This window comes from Etheostoma spectabile, chromosome 2, assembly GCF_008692095.1.
Source record: "Etheostoma spectabile isolate EspeVRDwgs_2016 chromosome 2, UIUC_Espe_1.0, whole genome shotgun sequence".
Taxonomy (NCBI): domain Eukaryota; kingdom Metazoa; phylum Chordata; class Actinopteri; order Perciformes; family Percidae; genus Etheostoma; species Etheostoma spectabile.
Genome location: NC_045734.1, coordinates 18,173,761 through 18,186,394, shown reverse-complemented (window position 1 = coordinate 18,186,394; position 12,634 = coordinate 18,173,761). Strand labels below are relative to the sequence as shown.

At 40.9% G+C, this 12,634-nt stretch overlaps 2 protein-coding genes across 2 annotated transcripts in view; one reads left to right on the top strand and one right to left on the bottom strand.

The window, feature by feature from the left end:
* LOC116703605 (ATP-dependent RNA helicase DDX39A) overlaps nucleotides 1-3,536 on the top strand; it is a 5,042-nt gene extending 1,506 nt beyond the window's left edge. The window contains exons 3-10 of the mRNA XM_032538446.1: nucleotides 76-203; nucleotides 551-827; nucleotides 1,204-1,322; nucleotides 1,801-1,932; nucleotides 2,135-2,244; nucleotides 2,433-2,577; nucleotides 2,877-3,024; nucleotides 3,454-3,536. Coding sequence (XP_032394337.1) covers nucleotides 76-203; nucleotides 551-827; nucleotides 1,204-1,322; nucleotides 1,801-1,932; nucleotides 2,135-2,244; nucleotides 2,433-2,577; nucleotides 2,877-3,024; nucleotides 3,454-3,470 — 1,076 coding nt within the window. The 3' untranslated portion in view covers nucleotides 3,471-3,536. The remainder of the gene's footprint in view (nucleotides 1-75; nucleotides 204-550; nucleotides 828-1,203; nucleotides 1,323-1,800; nucleotides 1,933-2,134; nucleotides 2,245-2,432; nucleotides 2,578-2,876; nucleotides 3,025-3,453) is intronic.
* Nucleotides 3,537-3,985: 449 nt separating this feature from the next.
* On the bottom strand, nucleotides 3,986-10,385 carry LOC116703613 (CCN family member 1). The gene is made up of 6 exons (XM_032538458.1): nucleotides 10,155-10,385; nucleotides 9,137-9,350; nucleotides 8,009-8,256; nucleotides 6,726-6,849; nucleotides 6,108-6,289; nucleotides 3,986-5,140 (listed from the first exon to the last, which is right to left on the bottom strand). Exons 1-6 carry the CDS (start codon nucleotides 10,203-10,205, stop codon nucleotides 4,835-4,837), a joined length of 1,125 nt encoding a protein of 374 aa, XP_032394349.1. The 5' UTR covers nucleotides 10,206-10,385; the 3' UTR covers nucleotides 3,986-4,834.
* Between the last annotated feature and the right edge of the window lie 2,249 nt (nucleotides 10,386-12,634).

The following is a 12,634-nucleotide window of genomic DNA, read 5'->3' as shown; positions in this document are numbered from 1 at the left end:
TTTGTTATAAATTATTCAGCAGATGTATAAGAAAGATTCACCTTTTAATTCATAAATCATTTTTTTTATTTTCAGTCCAACATGAGTGTATTCCACAAGCTATCCTAGGCATGGACATCCTGTGTCAGGCCAAGTCTGGTATGGGAAAGACGGCAGTGTTTGTACTGGCTACGCTGCAACAGATAGAACCTGTGGATGGTCAGGTGAGTTTGTCATCTTTTGCTCGACTAAAGCTATTGTGCCTCCTATATATTTGTACAATACCTAGGTAGTGTTTACAATTCTATTATGTAAATCTATCCTCTGGATTATCATTTGTAGCTATTAGATGTTGTAGACGTCTATTCTGTGCTTAGGTCTCAGACCTAAAGCATATGCACTTAACGTTGAATTGGTTTAAGAATTGCATATGCCATAGCCGTACACAAAGTTGGGAACGCAAACTTGATAGGGGTATGTGCTGCTTACATTTATGGAACCATGAGTACAGTCATTTTGGAGAGACACTGAGAAGTTAAAAAGACTAATGTCCTCCTTTCCTGTGTGCCAGGTGTCTGTCCTTGTAATGTGCCACACGCGAGAGTTGGCCTTCCAGATCAGCAAAGAGTATGAGCGCTTCTCAAAGTACATGCCCACTGTAAAGGTGTCCGTGTTCTTTGGTGGCCTGGCCATGAAGAAGGACGAGGACGTCCTGAAGAAGAACTGCCCTCACATTGTTGTAGGAACTCCAGGACGTACCCTGGCCCTCATTCGCAACAAGACCCTCAATGTGAAGAACATCAAACACTTTGTGCTTGACGAGTGCGATAGGATGCTGGAGCAGCTTGGTGAGTAAAAGGAACAGAAGTGTTTTTATAGTGGACTTTTAAGAAACTTGTAGCTTTGGTGAAGGACTGTGGTCAGTATGTGAGACAGGGGAGGCTAACCTTTAACTCTGAGTATTCTGTGAATTCATATCCCACTTAGGTAGTGCCATGTCAGTGTGCATTTAATGTGAAAATAGGTTGTGGGAAGAAAAATTCTCCTGTAATCTAATTGTTAATGAAGTATTGTATAATTTAGTTTATTTAAATTATTATGAGAAATTGCTACTTTATCTTTAGAGATGATAAGAATGGTTACAAATGTTCTTTTGTATACACAGAATAATTGAAATGCAATTAGTGTGACTTTGGGGGAATTTTTCTTTTCTTTTTCTGACAGATATGAGGCGTGATGTCCAGGAAATCTTCAGGGTGACACCCCATGAGAAACAGGTTATGATGTTTAGTGCAACGCTAAGCAAAGACGTCCGCCCTGTCTGCCGCAAGTTCATGCAGGATGTAAGTTATCATTAAGAGTTACGAATGTTTCCAATTCTACCCACTCGGATATATGTAAAAAAAAAAAAGTTTTATTAGAATAAATTATGTTCGTCTTTCTACAACAGGAATAGTAATTCATTCATCTGATTGTTGCTCGTTACAACACCGGTGTTACTGGTTACGCGGACATCTTGAGAGAAAAGATATTCGGTGACCCTCAAACTTTGGCCGTGGAGCATGTGTTCCATTTGCGAGGCAGCCACTTGAGTTAAAGTTTACAGATTGCCTCATTAACATTATCAGGTTCCCAATTAGCATTGGGATAAAATACATAATATTGCCAAATTGGCTCTTTTGCTTTTCGGTCCTCCTGGCTCTTAGTGAGCCCCTACGCCTGTTTCATTTGTCAAACAATTGGTGAAAGATCAGAAAATTGTATGGAGTTGTAGACGTTTTGTGTCAGGCTAACATTTGACTCTATTCTCTTATTGTGTAGCCCATGGAAGTGTTTGTGGATGATGAGACCAAGCTGACACTCCATGGCTTACAGCAGTATTACTGCAAGTTGAAGGACAGCGAGAAAAACCGAAAGCTCTTTGACCTGCTCGACGTCTTAGAGTTCAACCAGGTATAACTGCACTCATTTAAGGAGATACTACTTCAGAATCAGTTATGTACAAATTTATGGTAATATTTACATTTAATGGCTTACTTATTAACACATTTGCAACCTTGTTCTTTTACTAATAATTTTAAAGTTCATGCTTCTCATCCTCTACAGGGAGATGTTCATGTTGCTTGTCTGTATCAAATTTTGGTTCCTTTTTTAGGTGGTCATCTTTGTTAAGTCAGTGCAACGCTGTGTGGCTCTGTCCCAGCTGCTGGTGGAGCAGAACTTCCCTGCCATCGCCATCCACAGGGGCATGGCGCAGGAGGAGCGGTAGGTGCCTTTTTGATTCTAGTCGTTTTGTTCATACATTGAATTCACCAGCAGCTTTCCTAATTTTGTTATCCTGAACATGAAATAATCCCATTAACATCACTGTACTGTAATTTGTTTTGGTGCTCAGTCTCACTTTGGAATATTATCTTACCTGTTTCTGTACTTGCTCATCCCTCGCCCCTCAGGTTATCCCGATACCAGCAATTCAAAGACTTTCAACGGCGAATCCTGGTTGCCACCAACCTGTTTGGCCGAGGCATGGACATTGAGCGAGTCAACATTGTCTTCAACTACGACATGCCAGAGGATTCTGACACATACCTTCACAGAGTCAGTCCAGCTATACTATATAATTTTGTTTTCTATATGCATATCTTACAATGAAAAATCTTTATCTTTAAAAATTCACAGGAACCTGTGGAGTTGGTTTTAATCAACGTTTTATAATCAGTGAATTGTAATTTAGAATGTTCAGAAATTAATACTAGTCAGAAATAATAATTTATAAAAAAGTAACCTTTGTCTGATTCTAAGCCCCCTTTCCTGATTATAGAACATTGGTAGCATTCTTGTTTTTTCTTTGAGCAGAGCCCGTTGTTGCAGACCCTAACTTGTTCTCTGTACCTCAGGTTGCCCGTGCTGGCAGGTTTGGGACCAAAGGCCTGGCTGTCACCTTTGTGTCTGACGAGGATGACGCCAAGACCCTGAACGATGTCCAAGACCGCTTTGAGGTCAACGTAGCGGAGCTACCAGAGGAGATCGATATCTCCTCCTACAGTAAGTTCTCTTGTTGCTCACACGGTTTTCTCGCGACAACATGCCAAGTGGTGATAACACGCCAAGTGACGTGTATGATTACGTCCGCTGTATAGAGCGTAGACATACACGTGGATAGTTTAAAATGTGTACAGATAACACGCCGCTTGGCTTAAAGTATAGTTATGCAAAGTCATGTTGATATATGTTGACTTTTTTGTTTTGCGGGACCCATTTGTGTTTACACATTTATACATAATTTCTTCACTTTTAACATGGTGGATGCGTAACAATTATTGGCTCTGCTGTAACTAGTGAGAAAACGTTGGAGCTAAATCCTATTTGTAAACCTGTGTATAAATGTACACAGGCCTACAAATAGAATAACACTTTTTCCTTTTCTTTTTTTCTGGCCCACACATCTTAAACTTATTTTTTTTCTCTTTGCAGTTGAACAGTCAAGATGAACCTGAAATGTCTTTCCAGTGAAGATCGTGTGTGTGATCCTTGGTGTTGCTGTATTTTGGTGGAGGGGAAAAAAAAACAAAAAAAACCCACCTCCAGCATTTATTTTAAATTCCCCCTTCCATAAGTTCAGCAAATTCATAATGCTGAAACACATTTTAATTTTATGTCTTTGCAGGGTGCTTCTTTTAGTGTTTTTCCTTGTTGAAACATGGATATATCGTTTTTGGTTGAAGAAATAAACTTTTTATACTTTAATGGTGTTTAATTTTTGCACATTTTTAACGTTTTTCAGATGTTACAATGAACATAGTTACACTACCACAGTATCCTAAAATACAAACTGTTGTAGTTATTATCACAAGCAGAGGGAGCTATATCATAGTTTGAGAAAACTGTGGCTATGTATTCAAACATTTGGCTACTTTGAACCAAATGTTGAATTAAAGTAAAACCTTGAGCTCAGCAGCCAGTTTTCTCATTGATGGACCAACGTAAACGTGCGACTGCTAAACTGTAGTGTCTTCATCCATGGAAGTACAGTATATTAATGTGACAATAGAAACATGGATCCAAATAAAGGAAAATATATTTACAGAATACAGTGTGATCCAAAAATGTTCATGATTGTGTAAGACATTTTTCTAAGCTGCATGTAATGCACAAACAAGAAATTGGTCCAGTCCTAGTTTAACGCTTGTGTCAGTTCCAGATAGTGTTCCTTATCATTATGACTGTGTCATAATTGAATAAATTCATGTCAACGTGCCAAAAAAACAGTTGGTACATAACATGCTGTGCTGATTTTATATATATATTTTTTAATAAAGTCCACATCTTTCTAGATAAAGCTGCAAAAAAATATTTTGCTTGTCACTGAGTAGCTACAGTGCATTGTGGGATAAGGAGTCATCCAAAATCACAGTATTTGAGGCTATTGTTGCAGGTGAGGTGACCCTTAAGCACTGCTGTCATAGTAGTGTCTGTGCAAAAACAAAGTGCTGTGTTGCTCTTGTAGCATTTCCTCTCTTAGGCTGGTCTGAGGGCCTCAAAAAATTCATCCACACTCAAACCAGCAGTCAGTCCAGAGTTGAAAAGTCCAGGGTTGCTTCAGGGCTCTAATTTCAGTCCCACGTCTGTTTGATTAGGAGCGTGCAAGTGTACAATCCACTCCTGTCACACAATATCACAAGTAGGGTTGCTTTTATGATGATGATCAAACAAAGGTGGCCTGTCCTCCTTGCTGTTTGACAGGTGGGTGCCTGTGGCCTTCCCTCATTTGGAGCCAGATGGGGAAAAATGGCCCCTAGTCTTGAAGCGTCAACAAAGTTGACCTCATCATATTAAAATTAAATAAAAATGCTCCTCAGTCTATGTACTTGTGTGTATCTCCGTACATCCACTGCTGTGGAGGGAGGGCCACGTCATTAAGGTGGCCGCAGTCATCGCTGCATTTACACGACTGGATAAACATGGCTGATCTCTGGAAACGCTCGCCGTCCGGGCAGACAAAGCTCACGGGTACAGTGCGTGTGCGGCGTGGCGAGCAGCACTGACCGTCGGCACACACACCGCAGTAGTTGGGCCGGTAGAGGCGAAGACTCACACATTCTCCGTAGGACAGGCGGATAGGCTCGGGGGCTTTCTGGGTCGGGGAGCACTTCTTCCCTCTCTGTGGTTGGATGAGAAAAGTAAAAAGATGATAACCATCAGTTATGAGTTTTGTTCCTAATTTGGCTTTATTAGCAAAAGTCACCAAAACAAGACACATGAAGATTTTCATTATACAAAAAAAAAAAATCTAGTAAGCTTTGCCTTTTATCTGCCCTGGCCTTTTACATAACAGCAGATTTACACAGCTTTGCACTCAAACTCATTAGTTTCACTTTAAGAGGGCTAGACTTCAATTTATTCTGCCAAAACAGGGATTGAGAGAGGAATTATCTTTTAGATTGAAGTGATTCATTTTAAGATTAAACATTTATTATACATTTGAGTGTCCTTGTCTGTTAAACAGGGACACCTATGACTGTTCTTGTCCCCCAGAGCTTTTCATTCAGTAGAGCAGAGAAAAGATCTTAGTGTGTGTCCAACATAGGGGATTAATATAGACCTACCAGTTCCCTGGACTCTGAGCACACAGACAGGGCCTAGCTATGGACAGTTGCTTGGCAGGAATGCCGGGGGTGGGGGACTATATTTAAAAAGGCGCCTGCTTGCCACCAAAACACCGCTGAGTAAATCAACTCTGCCCAGTTCCCACTGGATGCAGAGCTTCCCGAAAGTACCGCTAAAATAATCTCTGTTCTTGAACTCGGAATGAAGGTGGCTTACGCACTAAGAGCTTATTTACTCAGCGCCAGAATGCCAAACATTTTCAATACCTGCTCTTTAGTTTAAAGATGGAAACAAGGAAGCAAAGCAAAAATGAGCAGGTATTTTTTTTTTTCCTGCGAAGTCTGACACAAATAGATAAGAGGTGAAATAATACCTTATTGATTCGTCTTATCATGAGGCGTTAAGATTTCACTTTTAACGATAAGATGTGATAAGAAGTTATCTTGGCAGTAAGGTGAATATTCGACCTATACTCTCGGTCTGTCTCTCCTTCAGTTCAAGTCTAGTTCAGTGTACCTCACCTTGGCTGGGACTGTAAGGCCGTGGCATGGCCGTATGGTACAGATCCTCATCTCTCTCTCTAGCTTGCACTGAGGGTTCTTGTTGGTGATGCGAGAAGAAACTCCCATCCCACAGCTGCGGGAGCAGTGGGACCAGTCAGTGGTCTGGACTGGACACTTCTTCTCCTTCAGATGGTGCCACACTAAGGAGCCACAGAGGAGGGTGGCAGGCAGGCAGGCAGGCAGGGAGAAAAGGAAAGATCATACACATAAATTAGGCCAGCGGTTCCCAACCTGGGGGTCTGGACCCCATCGAGGGGTCACAAGACAATTGGCAGAAAAAGTACATTTTCCCACTTCACAATGTTATGTTTATTTTTTTCAGATTTTTCTTTATAGCCACAATTGCAGTGTAGTTCTACGGATGGCAATGCCAGTCTGTTGGTTGGTTGGTCGGTCTACTACTCTGGTCCAGACTGAAACATCTCAATTACTACTGAATAACTTCTGAATGGGTTTATAATTTATGTATTAGTATTTTGATTACAGTTTTATTGAGTGATATTCAGCCCCCAATTTTAAACAAAAGGAAAATGTGAATCAGGCAGTGATGATAAACACTTAATATTTCTTTCTCACCAGACAGGTGTTTGTAGCCATGTTCCCTCTCCCAGCCGCTGGACTTGGCGTCGGGGAGCTGGTTGGCCAGCTCTTTTTCAGGCTGGTGCTGACGTCTGGGCAGGTGTTGTTGTAGTGGAGGCACCTGCGATGAGAGATAAGATAAGACAAGACGAGACAGTGCTGGGGATTCATCTGTGCCACAGTCATGTCTATCTTTTATTTGTTTTTTACAGTGTTATCACCATGGCACACTGATTATCAAGGGATTACTTCAGGGCAATCGGTCAAAGCAAAGACACTTTACTCCTCTCTACCTGCATTGTCATATACCTGCATATCTACTACATAATATAATCAAAGTAGAGGGAGGCAGGCCAGTACAGCCCCATCTGGTTGGGGAGAGTTCTAGCCCGACCAGACTCCTCTCCTTAATCTGTCTCTCTTAATTATGCTGTTATAGTTTTAGACTGCCGGGGGACTTTGACACATTGAACTCTTCTCTCCTCTCTCTTTTAATTTGTGTGCATCCATGTCCCAGAAATGCTTGTTACTAACCTAGTTCTGGGGAACTTATTCCCCAGAGTCCTTATGTTTTGTTTTTTTCCACCCAGCATGTTCCTTGGATTAGGGTGGCACCAAAATCATGGTTGCAGCGGTCACCGTGGTCCTGCTGCATGCCCTCCTATGGCCTGTTACACCCTGCTATGCTCTGCGGTGCCCTGCAAAGTCCTGCTACATCCTACTATGTCTCACTATGCTCTACTGTACCCTGCTACGTCATGTAACACCCTGCAGTGCCATGCTATGTAATGAACTACTACAACTACTATTTTTACTCACTGTTCCATTATCTTTTAGTGTAACTGTCATTGCCACTTTTCATCACACCCCCAACCGGCACCTTCCGACACCGCCTAACTGGGTCTGTCTGAGATTTCTTTCTAAAAAGGAGTTTTTCCTTGCCAGTGTTGCACTAAAAGCGTGCTCTTGGGGGAATTACTCGAATGGTTTGGTCCTTGTAAATTATGGCGTGTGGTCTAGACCAACTCTATCTGTAAATTGTAGAGTGTGGTCTAGACCTACTCTATCTGTAAATTATAGAGTGGGGTCTAGACTTACTCTATCTCTAAAGTGTCTTGAGATAACTCTTGTTATAATTTGATACTATAAATACAATTGAATTGAATTAATGAATGGCACCTCAACTTTTTGGTATTTCTGAACAAATTATATAAAAAATATTTCCAATTTGTGTAATTGTTTTTTTGAGACATCTTTGTTATTACATGAAAAAAACGAACCCGATACTTAGGTGGCAGCCGCCAGGTACCCTTATGGCAGTCCACACTGAAGCAGCACTGCCCGGGTATCTTGACCAGCCGTGGGTAGAGGCAGGATGGAGAGGCCGGTGGCAGCTTGTTGGTGCAAATAGGAGTGCAGCCAACAGCGCCATCGATGCAGGTACACTGGTGTTTACAGCCGGCACGGAAGCTCTCGCCATTCTGGTAGATCCTGCCGTTGTACTCGCATGTGCGTCCCTCTGATTTTGCTGGAAAGACACATTTAACTCAGCTGGAACAAAACATTTAACTACTCAAGAATTGCAGAGCTGGCTATTGTTATGCATAAAAAAGAGGCAACAGAGGCAATCCTGGCACAGTCCATGGATTAGGTATCTCAGAGATGCATCTCTGTTTCTATTGGACCTCCTGTATAGCTGAAACATCAAGGGACCAATGATTGAGCTTCTGGATACAGCAAGTATGAGAATTCACCACATGCTCTTATTTCAACAGCTGTTGAACAAAGTTTCTCCTGACTTGACCGAAACCACACACACACACACACACACACACACACACACACACACACACAATGACTTCACATGGCAACAGTAAACAAAAATCACACAGAGGACCACTAAGATTGAAAGGTCAGTGGAAATAAGGAGACAGGAAGTGTCAGACTCCTTGTCTCCAAAGCGTGGAAGAACCAGCTATTAATAATTTGTTGGGCAGCTCCAACATGGTGCAGATGGAAGTGTATTTTTATCTCTGAAATACCCTGTCACTGCCATAAAACATCAACTACTCATTAAAATACCCCCGGTCTTGTTCCCGGATGTGCATGGTTCCATGTTGCTTAATCGCATACTTGTGATGGCTTTAACTTTATGGAAAGGATAGCCAATAAATATCCATTTCATTGACACCTTTTCTACATTGTTGCAAAGGTATCATGACCTTTTGGCTTGTATATAGCACATCACATTCACCATATTCATTTTAAATATAGGATTATTTTTCAAATGAATGTTGATACTATGCCATCAATTGAGGGAGCAGTGCAAATATCTGTAGAACTGGCAGATTTTTTTCAGAAAGAAATTCCTTCTCTTCCAACATACATTGCCCCTTTTCCTCTCTCACCTCGACAGATGCCCCAGGCCGTGGTCACATCGTTGCCGTAATTACACTCCAGCCCTTTGTGGTGGTCGCAGGGCCTCGTGGTGCTGCAGTCCTGGTTAAGCTGTGCAGCACACACCTTGCAGCACCCACATCCATCTGGCACAGTGCTAACTCCTGGAGGGCAAACCAGGGGCTCGTCAGGGCACTTGCACACTGCTGGGCAGCTAGCAGTCACCTGGAGGGATGAGGGAAAGAGCAGCGAGGGAGATCACATTGTCAGACAAAACACAAATGATCTGAGTCATACAACATTTTTTTGCTGTCTTCATGTTGTCTCAGTAAAAAAAGAAAGAAAAAAAGAACTCCATGCAGAGCCTAGTTCAACTTGTTGTACAGTGCAGCTTCAGGGAAGGTTTCTTGCCTCCTTGACAAATTTAGAGTGCCACAATGCACTTTTCCCAGCTTTTCTCCCGACATTCATTTTCTGTATCATCTCCAAGGCTCCCTAGAGTTTGTGACTGATTTTGAATTATTTCACAGACAATGCACTGCAGTAGGCTACGCCTGTACAGTCAGTCAAGCCATTGCTGGCAAGTCAGTCCTAAATCTCCAGACAGCTCAGAGTTTGTACCCAGTCCCCTGCTGACTATGGTTTGAGTCATCGCTTAGCACTAGAGCCAACTTGTTTAAGTTTGTGGGAATCAACATGTTACTGTGCTTTGGAAAAAGGAGACACAATCCCCCAAACTTCATTTACCAAACGTTAAATTGTGTTCACTTTGGCATACAGAACATGTAGATCTACATCAGTAACTGCAGTTAATCTGATGTTGAAGGTGAAACAAGTGAAAGCTTTTCTAAAAATACATTTTGTGTACACCGTGTTATGCTTTTCATACTCAGAGATCAAATTTCAGTCACATTTACAGGCCTACGAGTCTATTATCCATGACAGATTACACATCAAACTAATCTTCTTTAAAGACAGGCTACTGTGTATGAACAGAATTTTGGCTTTCTCTGTCGGGAAACCTCTTACCTGTGTGATGACAGCTGTTGTCAGTAGAGTCAAGGAGATCAGAAATGCCATGATTAGCCTATGACAAGTTTAAGAAAAATACAAACAAAGATAAAATATATCCTCAAGCTAAAATCCCCTGAACGGTTGCTGGTCGTTATTAGTTTCACGCTGAGTTTCAGTCTTTTTTTTGGACCTAGTTTTTCTACCAGGATGAGTGTCTAAAATCGGATTTATACTCGCTGATGAGCCGCTGAGAAAACCCCGCCCTTCTCCATGCTTCTAACCAATCAACGCGCAGACAGCAGCCCGACATTCCAAACAGGCGTGGCTCAATGGCGAGGATAGTTTGCTGATTGGTGGGCGTGTTTTGGAATGAATGCAACCATTCATAAAAATCGCTGGGCCACTCTATTTATTTTATGGGTTAAAAATTAAAGTGTAACAGCCTCTTTCAAGTCACACTCAGGCACATTCCTGCTTTTGTGGCCACCACTTTCCTAACACTAAGTAAATATATTCAGCTGGGCAAGACAGCATGGTAACATTAATAAGACCTCAACCTTATAGGGGGGAGAACAAGGCGGCAGGAATTCCCTCTGTTTTTCCAGACCAATGTAGCTGCCAGGACAGAAAATTATGGTGGAGTGTATTAAGCAAATAGTAAGATAATAGCACTTGTCAGAGTGAGTGAACACACCCCTCTATGTCTGTGCCCATCATCATTGAAGAAAAAGTGTTTCTTTAGTTTTTAAAGGTACACTTTGATTGTTTTTCAGTTCATCTTAAATTCAGGTGGGCCAGCTGTCTTTGACTATTATTTCTAACCACATGGTGCTGACATGGGAATGATGAGGATATGATCACTTGGAAAGAATGGTGGAGTCAAGGGTGAAAGCAGAATTATTGTTTTAAGAGCAGCTCATATAGAGTTGGCCTCCTCCCACTCCGCTGTCTTCATTTCAACCACAGGTTTTCAACCACACCTGCCCTGACACAGAGACCTCCTTTGATGAGAGAAATGTGATAGGCAGAGGTTTGAAAGTTAGGTTCCTGCTATGAATGTCCATGTATACGTGCATAGTTCAGGCTTAGAAACTAAAAAGTGAAACATGGTTTCTTACATGGGCTGTGGTGGTCTTAGGTGCTGGGTGTGTGCTGGTGAATGAGTTAAACCTCAGTCTCATACAGGATCTATAACCCATATTCAGATTCAGGATTAAAATAGGTGATTGATTCAATCTTTAGTTTGGTAAACTTCGCATCACTGGCAGACCCAACTCACATGAAAATGACCTTTCAGCTATACCTGTTGCAATTAATGTGTGATATTATTAATGTCAGTTAAATATAATAAAATTGTGCTCCATATTTTACATGTAATATCCTGTTTTCCATAGACCTGTACAGTTGTTCTGTTCCATTGTTTTCTGTAATACATTTAGATTTTCTTTCATTTCAAGTTAAATCTAAATCATGACATTTGAGAGAATTCCCTGACTTGTACTATAGATGGACACCCTCTTCCATTTGTCCTTATGCAGTAGCTAAAACATGAACACTCCTAACAAGGAAGATACTTGAAAATGAGTTACAGACACAGTAAACATCCACAGCTATTCATCTTTCCTGATTCGCCCCTAAACTAAATCTCTCTCCAGCCTTTGGCAGGTTTGAAATTATATGATTCATTGAGCTGATTTCAGTCCTAACAAACTCCTTCACAAAAGCAAAGGATTGTTAAATCTGTAATGCCAGTAATTCCAAACTCAATGTTATTCCTCAAGGTGGGATTCCTTTTCCTATTTTAGGAATAGCCTACACTTATTTGCTTTCTTGTTGAGAATTTAAACAAATAAGATAGAATGTGTTATTTAGTGAGATAGAGGTGCTGGTATTAGGATTTAGTTTCCTGTAGACAAAGCTAGGCTTGCTGTTTCCCACTGTTTCAAGTCTTTATGCTAAGCTTAACCGTCGCCAGCTTTACTGTTTTTTTCAACTTTTCATCAGAATTGGAGTCAGAATCAGATTTATTGGCCAAGTATACATACATATACAAGTAATTTGACTTTGGTAGGTGTTGACTCTCTACACATTCAACAAATAGACATAGTAACATTCTGTACAATATAAACAATAACATACATATAGGCACATACCATAATATACAAAAACACAAATATACAAATAAGACTTAATATCACACTCATCAAGAAAGCCAGTAAATGTAAAAAAGCTTTTAATCTAATGTAATCTTACAGACTAAACCTCGTCTGAATGTATGACAAATGTTAAACGTGTAAATCTTTCCAACTGACATGTGTTCAACCATATTTTTTTGTTTTTGAATATAGCTTTAAAAAATAAACTGGTAGACTGGTTAGTCCTCATTTACAACCATCATTCATCTTTGTTCTGCAGCTACCTGTCTGACTAGTGCTTCGCTCAAAAACACATTAGACGTTGTGGACTGAAGTCATGACTCTCATTTAAAAAAAGGA